This window comes from Pieris brassicae, chromosome 3, assembly GCF_905147105.1.
Source record: "Pieris brassicae chromosome 3, ilPieBrab1.1, whole genome shotgun sequence".
NCBI classification, from domain to species: domain Eukaryota; kingdom Metazoa; phylum Arthropoda; class Insecta; order Lepidoptera; family Pieridae; genus Pieris; species Pieris brassicae.
In genome coordinates this window covers 22,210,474-22,234,683 of record NC_059667.1, presented here as the reverse complement: position 1 = coordinate 22,234,683, position 24,210 = coordinate 22,210,474, and the positions used below count along the sequence as shown (strand labels likewise).

At 34.4% G+C, this 24,210-nt stretch overlaps 1 protein-coding gene across 1 annotated transcript; it reads left to right on the top strand.

Moving 5' to 3' along the window:
* The first annotated feature begins 683 nt into the window (after window positions 1-683).
* On the top strand, window positions 684-23,663 carry LOC123706990 (sodium-dependent noradrenaline transporter-like). The gene is made up of 20 exons (XM_045656707.1): window positions 684-768; window positions 3,298-3,359; window positions 4,214-4,309; window positions 5,285-5,444; window positions 9,167-9,214; window positions 9,886-9,963; window positions 11,257-11,391; window positions 12,395-12,526; window positions 15,526-15,588; window positions 16,207-16,384; window positions 17,517-17,650; window positions 18,676-18,815; window positions 20,605-20,708; window positions 20,935-21,059; window positions 21,397-21,509; window positions 21,803-21,940; window positions 22,020-22,119; window positions 22,291-22,391; window positions 22,746-22,913; window positions 23,486-23,663. Exons 1-20 carry the CDS (start codon window positions 714-716, stop codon window positions 23,582-23,584), a joined length of 2,229 nt encoding a protein of 742 aa, XP_045512663.1. The 5' UTR covers window positions 684-713; the 3' UTR covers window positions 23,585-23,663.
* Window positions 23,664-24,210: the final 547 nt, after the last annotated feature.

Sequence of the window (24,210 nt, the reverse complement as noted above, 5' to 3'; positions counted from 1 at the left end):
GAATCATCACTAAATAAATTCAAATCCCTCGTTTAACGTAAATTAATCAATAAAGCTTTTTATAAATTTGAAGAATACTTAAATGATCCTAATCCTTGGGAGTGATTGGCTCCAGTTCAAAAAAAAGTATGACTCAATACTTGGCGATTAAACCCGCTCTACGCCCTTGACTTGCGAACTGGTAGTAAATGTACATTTACAAATAATTTAACTTCTTTTTGACGTTCATAAGTGTAACTTATTTACCTATATGAATAGAGTTTTGCGGTTTTAGGTACGTTTATTAAAAATTGAATGTCGATAGCAAAAGAAAAAAGTCGGAGGAGGCATTTTCCCGGACAAGGGCTGCATCTTAGAGTAGTAAAGTTCCATATCTATATTTGTAATTTTTTTTAATATATTAAACGCCAAACGAGCATGCAGAACGCCCAAAAAGAGCAGTCCTCGCAGCCCATAGACACCCACTTTTAGTGGGTGGTTTTTGAGGGTGCAGTACGCTCGAATTTTGAAGAGTTGAAGGTCGTTTCTCTTAGGGAAGATCCCCACTGGGAGTCGATTCCACAATCCGCTAGTTCGCAAAAGAAAATGCCTTGTGAAACGGATTGTCGAAGATTCCCAGCCATTTGTATATTGTATGTCAATAAGATGTGGATGAATAAAGGCTTATTATGTTTGTTACAGTTATGGTATGATGCGGGAGAGTGTATAGCAGCATGGCGGGCATGCCAGTGCTGGGCAATAGTGTAGGGGCTGGCGAGTTAATAGAAAGTAAGTATTTAACTAGCTTCACTGAATTCACGATAAGTTTTAGCCATAAGGAATATTTTATTTAGAGCCATGTTCGTCTTTGTTTATATCCGTTTATAACGACATATAACGGCTGTAGGTACGTAGATTGGATTCCAATGTATTAAGTGCGGGCCAGCGGTGAATCCCAGAGAGAAACAAAATATATTTAAGTTACTTTAATCAAACTATTACAATTATTGAACTTAATATGACAATTTAATTGGCCCGTTATAAGGTGTACGTTCTATGTTATGCAATTATTTCTAATTTGAGGATTTGACCGGTCCGATATCAGGAATCCGATTAAAGCTCTCGATGTCTGTGGTCCGCTTCCTTTTGTAATACTCATGCGTCAAAGGGGGTGTAATGGATATGTGACATATGCAATAATATTTTTGAAGTGAAACTTCTTTATCGGCGTTGTAAAAAAAAATACCGTCACATTTTTCGGTTACGCGTCACATTTTTCCGTTACGATAACAAAAATATATAATAACGATAACAGTGATAGTAATTATCACAATTAATGAAATTCTGTAATAATCTTAGTACTTAGTAGTAATCTTAATAAGCTACAATGAAATAATTGTATTATTTGTATTCATGTATGTGATAATAAAAGCCTTTTGTTAATCTTTATCTAATTTAACTTTATTTTACCGATATTTGAAAACTTGCTTAAATTTTTTTTTGGATTTCGGAAAAAAAAAATCGGAAAATAAGGTCATAAATAAGTTTCACTTCTTACGTGTGTACACTAGTACATGCACACATTTTGTGTAAACACTGTCTATTTTGTGCTATATAGATATATATACTAAGCGTAATATTTTTCATAAAGGAAGGTCCTTATTTGTATGTTTTTCCTAAATTTACAGAAGACAACAACAACAAAACAGAGGCAAAAACAATAATACGGTTTATTGACGAAACCTTGGAAACTTTTAAATCTATAGTAAATTGCAATCCCAGGTGAAGTAAACAATTGTATTGATTTCAATTCAAATGAAATCGCTCACCTTTACTTCAATTTTATTTGCGATTGAAATCACGCGTAGATGGAAAAATTTAAATTAAGTTTACTATACTATATAATTGAACATAGCTTGAGTGATTTGAGTAATAGACTCTAAGCACTGATCGTGTGTTCGAATCACGATTACAATAATCACTTGCTACATTGGAACCAACTATAACCATCTGGGGCCTGTGGCAATTTCTTTTGATGGGGCCCTATCAGTAAAAATCGTCACGTTGTACTTAAATAATAATAATAAAAAAAGGCTTTATTGCTGTAGTTTTTGTACTAGTACATAAGAAACGTGAAATACTAAAAAAAATTATACTAAAATAAAAACTTATCATTAATCGGCAAAACGGTTTGATTTTTCTTAAACAGCTTGTCCTTGGACATAGGCCTCCTTTAAGGGCTTCCACTCTTCTCTTTACGCATCCACATAGGACTAGCTACTCTTCGCACATCATCTTCCCCTCTTTTTATTTGTCTTCCTCGTTACAGTCGTAAACATATGACAGTATTGTTGTTAGCTAGTATTAAAATTTGGGTTGGTTAGCCGCGCGCGTCATGGTCACGTTGTACTTACTTTAAGTTTAATAAACTTCGAGATTTTTAGAGTAGCCAATTACACGTTGTATATGTCATATATTCGTTAGCTTTTCGGTGAAGGAAACCAGGGGTTTTTGCCAGGGTCTTGCCATGTCCTCTTGGGTCGGCCAGATTCCAGACGATTTTGCCAGCCCTGCCACCCTATTGTTACACCACTGCTGTCCAACATAAGGTAGATCACACATATGGCTATTAAAAAAAACCCAGGCCAAGGGCACCAGAGCTACAAAATTTTAATATGTAATATAATGTATTATATATAAGACTTTTATTGGTAGTCCAGTAATCTTTAACTGAAACTACAGATGAATCAACCAAATTTTATTATTTTTAAATAAGTTAGGAAATCTTCATATTTATTATTGATTACGAAACATTAATAATTTTGATTATTCTTTTCTAAGTATATTCATAAATATCTTTTGCCAAGGCTTCTGTAGTCACACTCTTTTAAACAGGTTTTATAATTGTTTTTGTACCTACAATATACTTTAAACCCATTAGGGGTTTTTGCTGTTTCTAATTTTATGAAGCGCGGGATTGTGTGTGCCCAATGATAAACCAATTTTAGTAGCTTTGATTGTACGAGCCAAGACTGTACATTTTGCTCATTCAAGCTTTCTTAGTTTTAAAAGCGTGGTGATTTCCTAAATCGTCGAAGTTACGCCCCGGGAGTAATTGTTATACGTGAGTAGTTTATATAGGATAAAACTAAAATCCTTATTATTTCAAGCACCCCGATGAACCAGGAAGCGTACAATGATTTGGCGTACTTCTACATCTAGTGGAGACCATACTATCGTTGCCACTCATCTTCGCCTACTTCCATCTCCTTCAATAGTATAAATATAGTTATTATTAAGATTTATATTTTGTTTTAGATGGAAGTAACCGGTCTTCAAGTAGCGAATCTCATCATGATACGTCGCCTCACAGAACACAAGTATGTGTATTTCACCTAGAATATTTTAATTATTATTTTAAAAAAAGGTAATTCAGGTAACATTTTGTACGTAAATAAATCTTGGGATTTAATAAATGTACTCAGTTATTTAAGTTGACCGGTCCATTTGCTCTCGAATAAACAATTAGAGTTTTGACGATTGGTCACTGGGTCTCAAAATTAAGTGAATTAAATTAATTAAGTGTTTATACAATCCGTGTTTGGTAACTGAAAATTTAGGGTTCTAATTTTATACACAACGAATATAGGGGATCAAAATACTCCCGGACTTTTTCTTCTTCGAGCCGTGCAGTTTTTTTGCTCGACTTTACGGATATTTAAATTATCGAATATTTTAGTACGGTTCAGTTTTTCAATATCCCCAGCGTTAGGCTTGGACGGAAATTCGTGGAGAACTTAATATGGCGATGGGAATCACTTACTCACTCACTGGGATTCAGCTCAGCGTTATACGCAACGTGCAGGAATAATGATTGGGCTTAAAAGCACAATAGAAGTGAACTTTGTACGGTAAAGGTAAACATCGTGAAGAAATAGGATTCATAATCGAAATATAGAGTTAATAAATTATGTTTAAATATCCAACATTTAACAACGGTTTAGTAGGGAATGTTATATAGCGCCGAGTATGAACCCTTTGACCTGTATCTGTCATGTACAGACGATGTTCACAAAATGATATTAAAAACTGAATCAAGGATAATGCAAGACCCAGAGACCAGACCCATCGTTGCATCACTGGATTAGTATTATAGAGTTATTTTCCAACTTAGGCTGTTGTTATTGTTGAATTAAAGGTTTGTATGAATAAATTTGGGACGTAATTTTGACAGGATCCGGAAATAAGTTGCCTGAGACCAGACTTGACTACTTCCCTTCCACTCCGTCGTCCATATGAGCCCAACTACAAGGCTACAGTGCCTACTATGGTAAGATTTATACGTTTTTGAATCATTAATAGTAATAACACTGTCTATTATGGAGACGAAACTTTTAAGTTTTTTATTGCATTAACACTGTTTTAATTATTAACAATTATTTTATTTATTTTATTATTATATCGAAAAGCTTTGTGATTGATAGTTAATAATAAATTTGTAAGATGTGTGAGTATCAATATCATAATATAATAATATCACCTCCTAGTTTAGTTCCCAGCCGTAGTTTATCTCACAAATGCAAAATTTATTAAATACTAACTGTCCCTGCGAACTTCGCCCCAATATGATTTTTTTACTTAGCTTAGGGGCAACATACCAATGTTTTAAAAATGGATACCAGTTTTTAGGGTATTCCGAGCCATATTAAATTTACAGTATTTTAACGAAATCAGATTCTAGGAAGTAATTCCTATTACATAAAAAATATCTCTATATACTAGGTTCGTTCGTTATTATGATTCGTAGCGGTTGTTGGAAAGATGTTCAAATAAATGAAACTCTTAATCTAAAGCTAAGTGTCAACTGACTTTAATAAAAAAAATAATGGTAGTAGGGTGGCCACGCTGGATTAACAAAGATACTATAACTTGACTTATTGGTGGGTTCTTAAACTAGTGATTTGTATCTATAAAGGATATGCAATGTCGACCTATTGTACAATATCGGAACCGAGAATGTTACATTACAATTAATGAGTGTATATGTCGCAGTAAAGTAGTTGTCGATATTTAATTAACTGTCTAGAGATTCAATTAACTCTCTGATTTAACGTCTTCACTGCGACATATATACAACTAAAAAGCTCGTATATTACTAGCAAAACTGACATTTTACCATTTATTATCAGTCTTCGAGTGTAAGATTATCGTTAGCATTTGCATACACACATATATATATATATGTATGTGTGACTTACTTTGTATGGTTACTTAACTATCTTATCGACAAAAATATTTTACACAGGCAACACTGAACAGTGGTATAGTGGTGACGCATACTGTACCATCGTACGACGAGCAACGCGCCAGTCCAGCATTACTTACGCGTCATTCAGGTACTCCAGGTGGCAGAAGTGTGAGGGACGATGGCTATTGTTCAGCTGGAAGTACGCCGCGGGCACTTGGTAAATATTTAATAATTTATTACGTTTATCATTTTCAATGTTGGTAGAAATGTTCAAGAATAGCAATATTCTTCACGAGGTACTATATATTTTATTTTAAATCTACTCAAAAAAAGGAGTTTTGCATTTCGTGCTTGCCTGGCGTCTCACGACTGGATTTTAATGTTTTCCATATAACTATGTTAGTTAGAAATTAATATTAAGTTTATTCATCACAAACATATAGCAATACAAATCTTTAGTTTTCATAATATTAGAATAGATTTTATGTATTCGAGATTAAGAAGAAATTACATGTAGACAATATTTTTTAAAACATTTGTTAGATCTATAGAAATAATCAAAAATTAGAAAATAATTTGCCTATATTCATACAAGTAACAAGGCTTAATAATAATTAAACATTAATAAATAGAAAATTAAGACAAGTTTAAAAAGTTTGGTCTCTGTGGCAGCTTACCTTAACGCTAGAAGGATTTGATCACTGTATCTCGATACTTGGGGTCACCAGGCGCCAACCTAAATCTTTAATAGCACCTGTGCACTTGAACCCCAAGAGTCTCTACTCCAAAGGGAACAAAATTGAAGTTGGAGAAAAGAAAATACATATTATGTACTTGATAATGATACTATATTTATTAGTATTTCTTCTGATTATAACTCTGATTGTATACCTAGTTCTCGCTGTGAAGTTCTTGAAACATCACAATGATAAAAGGTTATATTTAACCGCGCTGTAGAGTCGATAAAGGTCGGATAGTAATAAAATAGAGTTGTGAAGAGGTAATAACTTCGACAAGTGCACTCGTGTCTCAACTTGTTGCTTTAAAACAATTGCGAATAAAGGCTATAAATTCCTATAGTTCAGGGCCATTGGAACTTTCCTTGGAATAGTGATAGGTTTGTTCTTATAAACACTGGTATAACAATTACAATGAAGCCTTTTTTTATTTCACATATCCTTAATGTACATTTTAGTATTTGTTAGTATTTTATGATAATTAGTAAGCTTTGATTGCTGTCACCCAGTATAATATATATAAACATTTGTTTTAGTTACATAATCTAATAATTTAGATGTACCAGTTTTGGTGATGAGCATGTCCACAAATAGGCCATTTTCCAGCTGCTTCCGTTATATTCTTATCTAATGTTAGCTCTTCTTGTAAAAGTTTTGCCTCTTATTCTCTTTATATGGCCTGCCCATCTCTTTTTCTATCTTCCTCTATTGCTTTTTTCATCTCTTGTCATGTGCCCGGTCCAGCACAATTTCCTTATCTTCTTTATCCTCTAATTTGGTAGTTCATCTTATCTTTTTCCATACCTCTTTGACATGTTCTCAAGTCTGGCAGCCGTATTTGACACATGGTAAGATACATAAGTTGAACACCTTTTTCTTAGCTACTGTTGAAGTCTGCTTTTGAGTTATGTTGGTAGTAAAATGTTCGTCGCATGTGGATGTCCCTCTTGGGATCCAAGGAGGTCTGTACCTCCTTCACCCTTTCCAAAAAAGTTGCTATAGCAGACGGTAAATGTCGGTGGTGAAAAGGTGAAACCAGAAACCCTGAAAATGAGATAAAAGAGAAAGCGGGGAATGATTAAAATACTAGCAAAGAGAGTCAGTGGTGGTGTACTAATATTAAATATATGATAAACTCAACGTCACCCTTATGATAACACTTGAATATTTTTATTTATTTTATGATTCGTAGACTTTAACCTATATACTTCAAAATGATTGAATTGAATTAGAATTTTTAAAAAAATGTGTGCGTGTACTAGTGCACACACGTAAGAAGTGAAACTTATTTAATACCTTATTTTTCGAAAAATGATCTACTATATGCAACTTTACAGAAATTGGTTAAATAAAGTTAAATTAGATAAAGATTAACAAAAGGCTTTTATTATCATATACATGAATACAAATAATACAATTATTTCATTTTACCTTATTACTACTAAGATTATTACAGAATTTCAGTAATTGTAATTGTGATTACTAATCATTGTTATCGTTATTATATATTTTTGTTATTAATGGCTTCGAATCTCTTCGAATCAACCGTGGTACGGCTACGAAAAAGATGACGCGTAACGGAAAAGTGTGACGGTAATTTTTTTTCCAAATCCGATAAAGAAGTTTCACTACAATCATTTTCAAATAAATGTGACAACAGATATAATAAAAACAGTGGCGCTACAACCCTCAGTCTGAGCCTCAGATGAATGCTCAAGTAATTTATTTTTTAAATAGGCAAGTGGCCGATCAGAGTGTGTGGCCGGCTTAATAGATTTTTTGGATCTAATGCTTGCGAATAACAACGTTTTTCTTCACTGAAACTGAACTGAAAATGTCCATAGGTTTGGACAACCGATCCGAACCGAGTGTTGATTCAGGGTTAAGAATCGCTCATTTGTGGCAATTATTTTTTCTATACTTACTTTCTATGAACGGCATTGTTGGCGTAGTGGCTTCAGCGTACGACTCCCGTCCCTGATGTCGTAGGTTCGAGCCCCGGCTCAGCACCAATGGACTTTCTATGTGCGCATTAAACATTCGCTAAAACGATGAAGGACAATATCGTGAGGAAACCGGATTACCCTAGACCCAAAAAGTAAACGTGTTGTGTCAGACACCAGAGGCTGATCACCTACTTGTCTATTAGAATCATAAATGATCATGAAACAGTTACAGAAATGTGAGGCTTAGACCTAAAAAAAAGGTTGTAGCGCCACTAATACTAGCCTTTGAAGTACTAGTTGTTATTGAAAATTTATTGTTTTCTGTGTTTACTGGGAATGTATAAAAATAACACATGTGAAACTAATTTATTGACACAGGTCTTGTAACTTAATAGTTTTATTACGAAGTTATCGTTTAATCAACAAAAACTGGACGTAGATTGAAAGTATGAATCGAGATTTGACGATTGCGAAACACGTTTAACGCATTCCATTTGATCTTTGGAATTTTTCCGTATCGGTATTCCATTAGGCGGAACGCGGTATAATAAAGCACCATTTGGAATCTGCGGTATTCTTATTGAGATCTAGAGATCGTCTGGCTTTGTATTATATCTATTTATCTGTTTTAAATAGTTCTATGCGATATGATTGTTATATACTATCGTTTACGAATTTAACATATGTCATATGCTTGAGGAGACAACCAGCTTTGGAACTCTGGTACCATCAACCAGGCGCCAACTTATATCTTTGATTAGCTCCTGTGCACTATCTGTGTGACTTTTATATTATTTATTTTTGAAGTGAAACTTCTTAATCGCCGTTGGAAATAAATTTATCGTCACATTTTTCCGTTACGCGCCATCTTTTTCTTGTTTAATAGATTTTTTGGATCTAATGCTTGCGAATAACAACGTTTTTCTTCACGGTACGAGCAGTTGATTCAAAGAGATTCCAAGCCATTCATAACTAAAATATATAATAACGATAACAATGATTAGTAATTACAATTAGTGAAATTCTGTAATATCCTAAGTATTAATAAGTTAAAATGAAATAATTGTATTATTTGTTTTCATGTTTATGAAAATAAAAAAACTCTTTTGTTAAACTTTATCTAATTTAACTTTATTTAATCAATTTCTGTAAAGTTGCATATAGTAGATCATTTTTCGAAAAATAAGGTCATAAATAATTTACACTTCTTACGTGTGTATACTAGTACACGCACATATATATTTTACTTGTTTCAGATCACAAAACAACCAAAGGTTCTGTGGTTACATTGTCTTGTTATAAAAGTAAGTATTATATACCTATAAATAAGTATTTATTTAATTTATTTGTGTATTATTTTGCTTTCAAGTGGAAGATGTTTAAATGATTAAAGGCATGGAGTCTTTATAGGGAGAGTACTTAGACCATAAATATAGACAATTATAAATAACTTAACTGTTCTTACTACGTTATAATAATTAATATGACATATAATCTTTATTAAAAAAACGTTTTATTTATTTAAAAAAAAAATAACAATATTCATGGGCCATATTTCAGTGGAGTTGCTGATGTTTCTATACTGTCATTTTAAATAAGTGAAAATAACCTTTTAATCTAAACTACCATTGTTACTTCATGGAATTAAACCTAAAACTTTTCAATTATTCGGAAACTAACAAGATAACTAGGAATTAGAATAGGGGGCAAACGGAGGGAATTCACCTGATATTAATTGATATGCCTATGGACACTCAATCAACAGCCAGAAGGCTTGCGAGTGTGTTGCCGGCCGTTGTATATTATTATTTGTTAGGTAGCAATTTTGCACCATTTGCCCCTCACATAGATTTTACTTTACAATATCATTAATCTAATCATAAAGACTTGCGCCGTTTTAACCATAATATAAATGTTCTCTCACACAATGTTGATGCAGATGAGTACGGAAATAAATGAATACATTTTTCAGAAGAGCCAAAAATTGAAATCGCTGAAGAGGGCTATTTCACGGAACCTCCAAAAAGGAATAGGAAAAACAGCATCAAAGTCAGTAAGTATTTTTCACACAGTTGTAACAAGTCTCTATGTTTAAGAACATCGCTAATATTAATTAGCAACAGTTACCACTGAAGTATTTCCGAAGCAATTCGACTTAGGGTCCTTCAAGAAAAGGCCGGCAAAGCAGTCGTGAGCACTCTGGCATTGAGAGTGTCCATGGGCGGCGGTATCACTTAACATCAGGTGAGCCTCCTGCCCGTTTGCCCCCTATTTAATTTTTTTTTACTAATGGCATGAAAAACAGAAATGTGGAGCAAGAAAGTACCAAATTGATGCCCCAGATATAATAAATGCAAAAAAAGATCAATTTTGAAGGTGGGTAGACCAAATAAAGTCAACTGAAATGGACCTTGGAAAAATTAAAAAAAAAACTTCCTTTTTCCGTTTTTTTGCATGTGACATTACGTTTTATTTGATAGTACCATTCAATTTAGGTTTAATAAATGTCACAAACAATTATTCATTTACATATCAAATTGGTTAGTAAGATTCAGTCGTTAAACTATCTCTTTTTGCTCTCAACATATGTTGAAATGAAGACGTTGTTTTTGTAAAAAAAAGTCGTGTTTTTTAGTTACAGTTTTTTATAAATCTCCTTCGTAAATGTAATACAGAGTAGCCGTAATTAGGGAATGCAATCCCGATCTCGCGAGATCCCGTGTAATTTTTCGGGATCAATCCCGAAGCATAATATGACGAGATCCCGTTCGAGATTGACGGGATTGGGCTGCAATGGTAAGCGATTCTACACACATCAGCTCGGGACGCTTCACGCGACATTGCACATTACATAGTGTACATTGCAATGGGCATTAGATGCCGGTTAGCAGATAGCACTCTTGATACACTTCAGAAGATACTCTTTTTTGGAAGTTACTTTCAAAATCACCAATTTTAATCTCCTTGAGCTATACCTACTTTTATTTTGATTATGTTCATGTAATTAAAATTAGTTGTTTAGTTCGTAATATTAAAGGATAAAGGCTTTTGTTTTCTTTCAAATAATATTTTATTTTAATTAACCTCACTATCACAAACATGCAGTTTTCATCGTATTCAGTCATGTGAATTATTTTTGTAAACTATACGAGATCCCGAAACTTTCGGGATCTCGATCGATTAGAAATGTCAATCCCGCGGGATCTCGAATCTACGATCACGAGACGGGATTGCATTATCTAGCCGTAATTCAATCGTACACTGGGATGAACTATTACATTGATTGAATTTATTATATTAACCAAAACCTAAACCACTGTAACTTAAACGAGTTAAATTGTTATAGATTTGACTGAGAAACCTGACGATGACCGGGAGACGTGGGGAACTGGAGCCGACTTCCTCCTCTCCATCATTGGCTTCGCAGTGGATTTGGCTAATGTTTGGCGTTTTCCATACCTCTGCTATAGGAATGGAGGAGGTAGGTGCCACCACGGATCTAGCATTTTTATTTTAAGCCTAGTTGTTAGATAAATTGTCATCCTTGAGGTCGTAGGTTTTAATCCTTGCTCACTATATCATTCGGTGTTGGAACGTAACACGGGCCCCCAGATATCCAATGGCGCCACAACATCGGATTTCAATTTTCGCTACGTTCATTTGTTTTTTTCTAATAGGCAAGTATGTGATCAACCTTCTGTGCGTGACAGACGCTGTCGGCTTTTGGGCCTAAGGTCTAGGTTGTCATGATGTACGAGCAAAATGTACACATAGACAGAACGTCCATTGGTGCGGGGCTTCGAATCTACAACCTCAGGCATGAGAGACCACAAGGCCAATAGCGCTCCTAATGATACGAAAACGCCCTATGTAATTATTAGGATTGTAATCATTGATAGGTCTGGTGCTGAAAATTAAAACCTAACCTAACCTAACCTAACCTAACCTAACCTAACCTAACACGTATACGTTTTCGTATGCATATATACATATTTATTTCAATATCAGTAGCGCTGATGTTGCAACTTGGTAAGGATACAGTAACATTCATTAAGATTGCAGATTACCAGCGCTGATATTGAAACGCATGTCGGTATATCAGTAAGGAGTTAGTAATGCTTAAGGATTGAAAATTATTGGTTTTAACTCAAACTTTATCAATAAAAAACGCATAATCATTTTGCGATATTATGAATTCGTGCAGGTACACACCAACTGTCGTAAGTATTATTAACTTATTTGATAGAAGCGCCATCTCGCGACATATTTAAAAACTAACACGGCTGTATTAATGGATGAAAAGTCCTAAAATCTATTCGATAGTTGTCTACAAAACAATGTATTTTTCTTTTATATAAAATATTTAAATACAGTAATAAATACGGACTTACGGTTTGGCGATCGCAATGAATAACGGCCTCTTCCAATTTATTTTCGTAAAAGTATTTTGTAAATGAAATAAAATTAAAATGTTAATAAAACAGGTGCATTTCTGATACCATACACATTGATGCTGATCTTCGGAGCAGTACCTTTGTTCTACATGGAACTGATTTTGGGCCAGTACAATCGACAGGGCCCAATAACTCTATGGAAAATTTGTCCGCTTTTCAAAGGTAGGTACTCTTTCTATTTTTTATGTTTAATTATAGATTATATATGCACACATACTATATATGTATATTATGCGAATACTCAAAATTACGCGTTTAAAGACAACTTTTATCAAAGATGTTCAACATGATATGCCTAGTTTGTGGTTAACGAGACATGTTAGTTCAATTTAAATAATATTCAATTTAATTGAGTTAGAGCTTTTGTTCTGTTTTATTTATTTACAGTAACTGTCAAATATTATTTAAGTACGTTAAGTATTCAACGAAGAGCTATTCTAATCGTCGACGACCAATCACTTCCCGTGCGGCTTGATCCCTTGGCATTGCGTAGAGATGTTGGGTCTCTCATCTTCTACCGCATTTACCATAGAGAGTGTTCAGTAGAGTTGTTCGGTCCAATACCTGCAGCAGAGTTTCATTATCGGACGTCAAGACAAAATACAAAATACCATCCGTATCACCTCGACGTCCGTCGTTCCACAACTGAGCGTTTTCTAAGGCAGTTTCTGCCACGCACCACAACTATTTGGAGCCAGCTGCCCACTGAAGTATTTCCGAACCAATTCGACTTAGGGTCCTTCAAGAAAAGAGCGTACCAATTGTTGAAAGGCCGGCAATGCACGCGAGCCTTCTCAAAGAGCCAAAATATTTTGTATACATTGATTTGATAGTTATATTTACCTAGAACAAAAAAACTACTATACGTACTAATATTAAATAGGCCCACGGTGTCATTAAAAACAAGACAGCAGCATAGTTTATAAAACGAGTATTATAAAGCTCACATAATCTATGTTTTATCATAACTAAACAAGAATTAACCTAGGTGGAAATTGAAAAACTTTAACGTTATATTTTAGTTGTAATAAAACTCCTTTGGGATAGGGTCAGTATTCCACGATGTCTAAGACTTTTGTTAGCGCGATTTTTAGGTCATCCATCAAGATTAAATAGATCTGTGATCCAATGTTTGCTCAGTTTTAAGTTAGGACGTTGATAGATCACACTTCCATTAAGCCAAGATTTCATCAGAGATAGATAGTTTAATTTTTAATTTAAATACTGTTATGGTCAAAGTTTCGAATGATTGTGATGTGATATATTGATAACCTCTTTCTTTTAAGAGAAAAGGTGACAGTGGCGCATATTTTCGAGGAATGAAGGCTGTGAAGTTTTTGCCGTCTTTGCCTATACAATTGTCGTGACCTATATTATTGAGCACAAAATTATACACAAACCATCGAGTTCACATTCTCCAACCAGTAGTAGGAATGATTTGTATGGGTTGATAGGGGAAGGAGAAAAAAAAATTTCTGCAATTTCGCTCTTTCACCCGTACAAAGTGTAAGCTGATGACGCAGCGGTCGGTTACTGGTTCCAGAGCAGCGACCTACGTGTGTTTACTCTTAAATATTGAAGTTTGCTACATTTAATGTACAATTAAAAGTTAGGGGTGAAAGTCCTCGGCAAAAAATGTTGCAGTCAAAAGTATTCTAAAACTTCTAATTTTACATTTACGGGCAGTTCTCAAATCAAGGACGAAGAATGGAAGAGAAGAACTGGCAATAAACTCTCCGCCACACTTTTTAATCGCCAAGTTTTCTATCTGTAAAACAGAAGAAAACCAACATCTTTTTGGTTTCTATGAGGTTGCAAAAAACTAATCGGGTCCCCAGGCTCCTATTCAGCTGGTAAATCCCCCACTGACTATCAATTATGTACGGAAAGAGAACTGGATTTTTAGTACCTGCAGCGCTGAATTACCGTTACGTTGCTCAATATGAAAACAAATCAACCAAATTTTTATGAATTTGCAAATAAGAATTATAATTGTTCGCATAAATGCTACGCCGGTTCTGTATTGATTCTAGGGCTAATTAAACATCCCTCATTTGGATGAGTTCGTCAATTCTGACCATTTTGTGATACTCCCGTTGTATCGGACGTATGCCATTGGCAAACACGACATAGAATGCACACATGTTACACATTTGTTTACCTTCAGTCTTAATGAGCAATAGTTGGCCTGCAGTATTTAAAGTGAATACATTTTTTTCACATTTTCAGATCTATATTCGTTAGTAATAAAGGTTATTATAGTAATATATTAACTAACCGGAGTTAACTTCCTATAGAAAATAATAAAATTGATATATTTCGTTTTATTGAAAGATTGTCTAGAATGTTCGATGCTAACTGCGTCAATGCCTTATTATAAGTCGACAATAACGATGATATGTGGTCTATGTGCCTTTCCCATATACTCAAGGCTAGAGTATAAATGAAGCTAAGATTAGATATTTTTTCTAGTAGTGTAATCTTTATAGAAATATCGGTATATCCAAGAGTTATAACATTCGTAAGGTTCAGATCTATAATCTCTATCATGCTAACGTTAAGCATATAGTTTGTAATTACTCTTGTACACCCATAAATCATTGCCAAGCAAAAATTGTGTAACTAATCTGGGTTAACATAAAACAAGTACAAAACTGGTGCATCTTGTGTACCTTGGTCCAGCAAAATTCGAGTTGCAGAGAAGTGGAGGATTTAATGTCTGTTAAACATTGTCAAAGTTCATCTTTGGTCGGTTAGTCGGTGTATGATAGGCAAGAATGAGACAAAATAAAAAATACAGCTTTAAGAAAAACAACTATTAACAGATGTTACAATAAAAATAAATAAACTAAAGTGGAAATGGGCGGGGCACATGGCAAGAGGAACAGAACACAGCAAAAAAATTATTTAACTGTTGCACAGCAAGCGAAAAAGAGGAAGATAACTTAGAAGGTGGACAGCAGGTGGTACGGTAATGGCGGGATTTGTAATTTGCCAAAAAAAGGGGACACTGATACCAAAAATAAGATTCAAATAGAACCGTGTTTAAATGTAACAGTATCTGAAATAAAAGGCTATTATTATTATTTTTAAGGCTTCATATAAGTTTTAGATGTATACTTACTATATTATTATGTACCTTATAATTAATGTTTTTGCAGGTGTGGGCTTTTGCGCGGTTATGGTGGCATTTTACGTTTCTTTCTATTATAACGTTATTATCGGTAAGTTTCGAGAATTATTTATAACTTTAAAGTGTTCTAGGGCTTAAGCGAGCTTCAAAAGTAAAAATGTGTTTATACACAATGCATGTGTAAGATTTCGGAAACATTTTAATTGAAAAAAACATGTGTCAGTATTCCCAGCTCTTCCAAAACATAGCAGAATATTCTTTAAATTGCCTTTGCTCCTACAGAACTCCTCCTACCTATATCCGATAATTGATGTGTATCACCCAAGGCTTTGAAAACAAACAATTTAGAAACAATCACAAAAATGCATGTGTCGTGGAGCATAATGGGGCCCTACTATGAATGAATGTTGATAGAATGATGTTTAAGGAGTCTAATTTTAAGACGCAGTATTATTATATGTTATTTGTATGTTTACTACGGACCTCAACGCGGAGGAAAGAAAAATCTAATACAATTAGATCGGTCTGTTGGGCACTAACATCTTGAGGTCAAAATATCATTCATTCATGTAGGTAATTTAATGTACATTTATGCCGAATTTCTAAATTTACATTGACTGCAAATCACGAAGGTAGATTGAACGAAGAGAACTGTTAAAACGAAAAATATCCGTCATTTAAATTGCGAAACCTTTTAACTCTTTGACAGGGTGGGCACTCTACTTCCTCGTATCATCAGCTCGTTCAGAACTTCCCTGGCTACATTGTGACAACCCGTGGAATACGGATCAATGCTGGGACGCCTCAAGACAAAACACAACCAACAAGACTGATATATCATACCAGGGCCCTTTGTCACATTTCACGCCAGCGTCTGAGTTCTTTCAGTGAGTTCCAATTGTTTCTGAGCAGTGTTAGGCTTCAGCGTGCGACTCTCATCCCTGAGGCCGTAGGTTCGACGTGGGCGTTTAACAAAGTAAAGGAAACCGGCATACCTTAGACCCAAAAACTCGGCGAGTGTCAAGTATATAAGGCTGATCACCTATTTTAGGAAAACTTAAAAAAAATGATATTTCCAACGTATTATCATAAAAAAAACAGTGTTGGCAATTTGAAATTAATAAGTAGGCTGGAAATATTTTATAATTATAGTCATAGTAGATTTCAAGATTTTCATACAAACAATTTCCATTTGCAATTGAATTTTTTTCCATTTTAAATCATTAAATTCAAAAAAATTCTATCTACAGTACTGTTTTGTATGAATTTATTATATTTTGCGTTAATTTTAATTAAGGAATAAATCAATGAATTAACTAATAACTAGTTAATGATTAGTTAACACAGCTGCAGCTATATTTTACATCAAACGTCGAGGCAGAATTCGAAATTCCACCTGTATCATCTCGACATCCGTCATTTCACATCTGAGCGTTTTTTCTGTCAGATTTATTTGTCTATCAAGAAAAGAGCGTAGCAATTCTTAAAAACCGGCAACGCAAGAGCCCTCTGGCATAGAGTGTCCATGGGTGGCGGTATCACTTAACATCTTGAATACTACATAAGTCAAACAATTATAAATTATGCATAACATAAATTATGCTATATACGTCATAAAAAAAAAATCGAATATAGGAACTGATCCTGTATGTGAATGAGAATTCTCGACAAGAACAGGTTTCTAGCATCGGCTATCTATGGCGCGTCAGTGTTTAGATTTGTTTACGACGTTTTACGTGCAATTTTAAATCGTTTGAATGGTTTGATTGTTATAAATTTACAGTTTATATGTCACTGGCCTTAGTATATATATATGTGTTAATGATTTAATTATGTTCGACGTCCTGGTGGATAGAAAAACTGTGCACAGTTTGTGTTTCCACCACATCAACTTCCTTTATATTAAGAACACTTATACAATAAATAAATAAATAAATCAGGTGAGCCTCTTATCGTTTGGCTTCTGCTCTAAAAAAAAAGTTGATTTCTACAATATTTAATAATAAAACAACATTTCAGTCGTGCAGTACTTGAGATGCAGTATTCGGAAGGATTGAATGACTTGGGTTTCCCAAAATGGCAGCTCACTATTTGCTTAGGAATCGTGTACATAACATTGTACCTATCGCTGTTCAAAGGAGTGAAAAGTTCCGGTAAGATTAGTTCTAAAGCGTCTACAAGACATTAAAATCAGGGGCAATATCTATAGTGGGGAGAACCATTGATCGCAATTCCTGGAGGTAGTAGATTCGATCCGCGCGACCAATGGGCTTTGCTTCTATATACCTACGCATTTAACATTCGCTAACAGTGAAGGAAAACATCGTAAGAAAATCTTGCCTTAGACCCAAAAAGTCGACGGCCTGTGTCAAGCACAGGAGGCTGCTCACCAACTTGCCTATTAGATTGATAGCATCAAACAGATACATAAATCTGAGACCCAGACATAAAAAGATTGTAGCGCCACAGTTTTTTTTTAGCCATAATTATTGTATAGGCTAAATTGTAATTCATGTTTAGTCGCACATTCTTTTGTGAACTTTATTGTAAGAAAAACTGACATATATCCGAACCAATTCGACTTAGGGTCCTTCGAGTAATTAGTTAAATCCTAAAGGGCCGCTAACGCACTCGCGAGCCCTCTTGCATTGAGACTGTTCATGGGGGGTGGCTATCACTTAACATCAGGTGAGCCTCCTGTCCGTTTGCCACACACCGAAATTTTGTAGGAATAACTACATTACGTAATAATAACTAATGGAAGTAGGTAACTATTATCGAGTATCTTATTTTTATTTATACTTTGTTACCATAATTATACAAACAAAAAACAATACGTAAGTAGGTTACAAAAGTTATTAGGCAACAGGCGGCCTTATCGCTAACAAGCGATTTCTTCCAGGCAACACTAATATGGATGAATTAAAAAAAGAAACACCTACATAGGGTAAAGTACAAATAGTGCATAATTAATTAACAAAAAAAAAACTCAAAATAACAAGCAAATATAACTAAAATTAAATGAAATTGAATCAAAAGAAAAAATATAAATAATAATATGTGTAAACAGACATATAAAAGCACTGACAAATGTTAATTGACTCACAATTAATATAATATATATAAGTAGTAGCTAATTACGTTAAATATTCATTAATATTTTTATACGAATTTTCAGGTAAAGTGGTTTGGATGACTGCAACGATGCCATATGTAGTATTATCAATTTTGCTTGCTCGTGGGTTACTCCTGCCTGGGGCAACACGTGGAATTGCTTACTACTTGCACCCAGAACTGTCGAGGTTAAAAGATACACAGGTAATAAGATGTATCATCATTATATCTCAATATAATTTTGTTTAGTTTTGTCTCAACAACTATGTGTAATACGTATTTTTGCACTTCTTGCCTATCTTATCTAATTAAATACACTCTTATCATAGTGGTTGCCTGGAAGAGATCGCTCGAAAGCTATAAGGCCGCCAGTCCTTTTTATATAATTATGTTTTTATAGTGTTAATAAATAAATTAAATAAAATATAGTATTGTCTTTGGTTAACATAGCTTTTACACATTGAAGGAAAACAATTTTTTTTACCGGATTAAAGCTATTTGTATTATTATAAACCTATACTTATTACAAAATTTAAATTTAAATTTTTCCGACGTTTCGCGTGCTTTACAGCGTGCGTGGTCACGGTGACAAAAAAAAGTTATGTTATGTAAAAAAATATTTTTTATGACTTACGAAATAGTACAAGTTTGTGGTAGCCTCAATAGATCGTCATTATCACATGCAGATCAAACTGGTGCATTTATAGGTGGAAAAAGGTGCAAAATCAGCCTATGGAACAGTAATAGTATCGTAATTCAATGACTCTCATGTTAGTGAGTGCCTTGCCAGCCTTTTAGAGTATGCCGATTTTCTAAATAATAAAAGCTTTTTCTGTCAGATACTTTATACTTGAACAGTTTTATTTATATCTTCTCATTCTTGATAGATATTTGTGTGCCCTTTTGACAAAGACCTCCAGTTCCCGTCATTTCTGTATGTTGTGAGACTCTCTCCTATATATTAACTGCTGTATCCTAATAATATAATGAATATAATATCCTACAGCGCATTTACTCACTAAAGAGTGATTAGGGAGTGAGTAAATAGCTAACTATAAATAATAGGGATAAATAACTAACTAAAACAAATGTAAACATTTTAACATACTGTTACGGAGACGGGTCGACTGCAATGTTTCTAGATTTTTCTACTAGTTAGAGAACTTTTCAGCAGGCTGTAATATGATTTCTGACCGTTTCAGGAGAGGGTCAATCACATATTAGAAAATTGTAATTTCCATAATGTTACCCTAGTTTTCAGGAAGCTGAAACCTTTTTTCAGTCGGTTTCAGAACATGTGTAATAGAGTGGTGCAGTTTTCAGGGGACCCGTTTTCAGGCGTTTTCAGACCGAACTTTCTAGGTGTGAGACAAGAACGAAATGATACGAGAGAGAGAGAGAGAAGATCAGAACTTTCTCGAAACTAGACTGAGCACTCTAGAACGCCGTACGACAAGGACGGAGCAACGTGCGAAAGAGACAAAGAGTGCGGACGTTCTAGAATTGTGCAATCGCTACTCAGTAACAAGCCCGCCTAGAAAGTTCTCGAATATTGTTTAGAATTATTCCCAGGGATATATAAGCGAGCCGAAACGCGACTAGTCGCCTTTAGTTTTGAATGCGATAACAAAAGAGAAACACCGAAGCGATAAAGTGATAAAGTGTGCATAAGTGAAGTAATTAGTGACTGTGTTTTTGTGTGTTATAAGTGCATCTCTGCAATTAATTTGTGCCCATAAATTCCTTATTGATTTATCAAGAAATAAACCCTTGAAGAAATCTACGGCATTTTCTATCCGATCCCCTAGCTAGTCGACAATACTGTCGATTTTTGTGTCTTGACGGACTGATTTCTCTCGATTTTTGTGACTAAAATCCATCTGTGAAAGAAAGTTCGCGGGCCTAAGGGTTGATAATTAGGTGCTTGCTTCTCTTTACCAAGTAAATGCTAGAACAGTAAACTAAAAAATAAAGTTTTATATAAATTTTTCAGGTTTGGGTGGACGCGGCTGTCCAAATATTTTATTCGGTGGGTGCCGGCTTTGGGGTACATCTCTCTTACGCGAGTTACAATACGTTTCATAATAACTGTTACAGGTAATTAGATTAGAGAAGTTTAATGTTTGATACATACTAAAAAGATCTAAAATCAGCCGTAAATGTCTTGAACAACGACCCATCTACAAAAAGTATTTACTTTTGTGTGTTTTTTAAAGCCCAAAACCACAATTTCAGCAAGACGTACTGAAACAAAAACAAAAAATTTATTGTCAAATATTCCATCAACAGTTATATGTATTGGCGGTAATGTTTGTGTTTTCAGGGATTGTCTAGTCACGACTCTAGTCAACTGCTTCACGTCTTTCTTCTCCGGTTTCGTAATCTTCACGTACCTGGGTTTCATGTCACACAAACAAGGCGTTCCTATATCGTCTGTTGCTACTGAAGGTAGAATATTTCTTTAAATCAAATCAAACTACTAGTTTTATTTGTCCTTCCATCTCTGGATATACAAATTGTTAAAAGTACATGGATAGAAAACTCTAGTAGCAACAATAACTGCATATCATGCAGTAGACTTTAGTAGATCAAATATAATAACCACGCGTTAATAACAAATAATTTCAATGACCATGAGGCGTTATGGACCACAAATTTCAAACTTTCTAGGTCCACGATTATTGTATAGTTTTGTAAATGATGCATTAAACGAAATATATCTTTAAACTTTATTTAGGTATTTATTACACTTACAGTTTAAATATTACGTAATTATTTTCTTCAGGTCCCGGCCTCGTTTTCCAAGTGTACCCAGAAGCGGTGGCCACGCTGCCCGGAGCAAATTTATGGGCTATGCTGTTTTTCTTTATGCTTATTATGCTTGGCTTGGATTCTGGGGTCAGTGTTTATTGTCAAGATTTGTTAGCACGTTATCATCATAGTCCTCAATGGGCCAGTTATGGGCCATAGTCCACGTAAATATTTCACTATCATTGGTTTCTTGCGACTAATTTTAAACTGTGAGTTAATGGACATGTGGGAAGTGTGTGTGTGTGTGTGTCTGCGGGAAGAACCCACCAAAGTCTCGAAAGTAAATTTGACTTAAAGGCTATGTTTGACAGCACTCATCAATGAAAAAGGCTTACAGATAGAATTATTAATTAGTATGTAACCTTTTTACATATTTCTAGATGGGTGGTCTTGAATGCGTGATCACAGGTCTCCTAGACGCGGCAAGAGCAAGTGGCGCGCGGTGGTTACGTCGTGAACACTTCACACTGTTGGTTGTGTGTCTGTCTTTCTGTATGGCGTGTATAAACATTACACCAGTAAGATCTTTAATATTGCTGAAAGACTAGTTTTTTTTTAATTTATTCATCATAATTAATTTCTTATTATCATCTTCAGGGAGGTATCTATATGTTCCATTTACTGGACACCTACGCAGCAGGTATTTCTCTTCTTTGCTCGGCGCTCTTCGAAGCTGTGGCTGTCTCCTGGTTCTATGGTAATTGTCTTAATCAGTAATCCAGATAACTTTATCATACTTTGTTTATTAATTTTATCAATCCTGCTCACAACTGCATTTTAATACACACAAGTGAAGAGGAAAAGACGTAGTTTAATGTGATACTTAAATGAAATTATCCCTGAGTAATACTGCAAAGCTTATTTCCAGGTTTAAAGAGATTCTCCGATGACGTGGAAGAAATGCTTGGTTTCCGGCCCGGGTTATACTGGCGGATATGCTGGAAGTTTGTCAGTCCCGTATTTATTATTGTAAGTAGATATTTAACCATATCGTTGTGTGTGTGTTAATTTGTTACAGTTTAAATTCAGTAAACTGGTTAAAAGTCCTAATGTGAATAATATAACTTATTAAATAAATATGGTTATGTTTTTTTTACTATAGATTAATTGTTTTAATAATTTTAAGTTTATTTTATTTGTTTAAATGGTACTTTTCGGGATAAAAAAAACTCGCACTTCAGGAAATGTTTTGTAGTTATTTTTAAAAGGTATACGAAGAGCCTTCCAGTTCGAAAAGAATATGACGAATCCGGCTACGAGCCAGGAACTCCAAAATACGTTATCAACTCCGATAAGTGTCGTATAGTCTGGTTAATTTTCCAGGGTGTGGTCGTCTTTGGACTATTGTATCAACAGCCATTGCAGTACCTGAGTTACACATATCCTCCGTGGGCTGTGGTACTGGGCTGGGGACTGGCCTGCTCCTCAATTATCATGATACCTCTTGTGGCCATTTACAAACTGATTTCTACACCTGGCAATTGTCGACAGGTTTGTTTTTACTTAGAGATTTTATATTCTCTTTTGAGCAACTTGTGTTTGTTAAAACTACTAAACTGATTTTATACTAACTTAATTATGTTGAAGTAATTTTATAGTAAAAAACCGCTGTTTATTTAATTTGGTCTATGCTAAATTAAAAACTTTTACCAAACATGATGTATGTTATGTATGATACGTTGGTATTGGTATCGATATTTCTATAAGGAATCGGTATCGTATCGGCAAAAAGGCGTATCGATGTATCCCTACTAGTAGGTTACAACATGGGCGATGGGACCGAAGGACCTGGCCTGGTCTATATGATGAGATTAAATTGATTTCGTCACACAAAAGCATTTGTTTGTGGTCTACATATTCTGTATAAAAACGATACAATCGCCGCTTTAAGTATTACATTATACTGCCTGTCTGCTGTCTTAAAGATGTATTCTAGCTCTGACCAAAAATCTGGAACCATCCTTGAGTACCACAAGCTAACATTGTTTCTAGTTCTTCCTACCAAGAACTTTAGAGTGTAAAATCTGGCCAAATCCGTTGGCAATATTTGTTAACTGTTTCAGCGTCTAGCTTGTTGCATCTCACCCATATCAGAGCACGAAGCTATTCGAAGTGGTGCACCAGTGACAAGATTTACTTGGAGTCATTGGCTTTACGTCTAAATAACACACTGAGTGTAAACAATTGTATATCTGAAGATATAGGATGAAAACATGTAATTCTTTAATATATCTAATAGAATTTTGTTATTTGAGTATGATGCTTTGATTGATCGGTCAATATTAAATCTTATTTAGCTTTGAAATAAAAACTTTGTACTGTTCAGCAGGCCAGGCTTCATAGTACATGTCTTCTTTTCTACGACAGAGGAAAAGAGATATTGTTTGAGATTTCTATTATAGTTTACTACACGAATTCTATTCGAACCCTGGTGGTTCCAATGATCAGTACTTAAGTTTTCCATACAAATCCATCCAGTCAGCACTCACATCTCGGTGACTTGGCAGTGTTTCATTTCTTTCGTTTTAGTTAGGGGTTTGAAATGAATTGAAAAATATTAAGAATTTACTATAATCACCAGGGATAAAGTTAGGATAAAATTAGTATGTGTATGTTCATATGTATATGCAAATATAAAATGTTGGTAATTATGAAACTTCTAATATACAATTTGATCTAAGACCTTTCACATTTATTATAAATAACTGTAGATTGTAGCTTAAATTATGTATATATATTTTCAATGCAATGTTCGCTTATTCGTAAATATATGTAATGAACTTAGTAC

Coding starts and splice junctions, on each gene's coding strand:
- LOC123706990 (XM_045656707.1), top strand. CDS start 714: ATGGCGGGCATGCCAGTGCTGGGCAATAGTGTAGGGGCTGGCGAGTTA. Junction 4,310..5,284: donor AGGCTACAGTGCCTACTATG/GTAAGATTTATA, acceptor TATTTTACACAG/GCAACACTGAACAGTGGTAT. Junction 9,964..11,256: donor GAAAAACAGCATCAAAGTCA/GTAAGTATTTTT, acceptor AAATTGTTATAG/ATTTGACTGAGAAACCTGAC.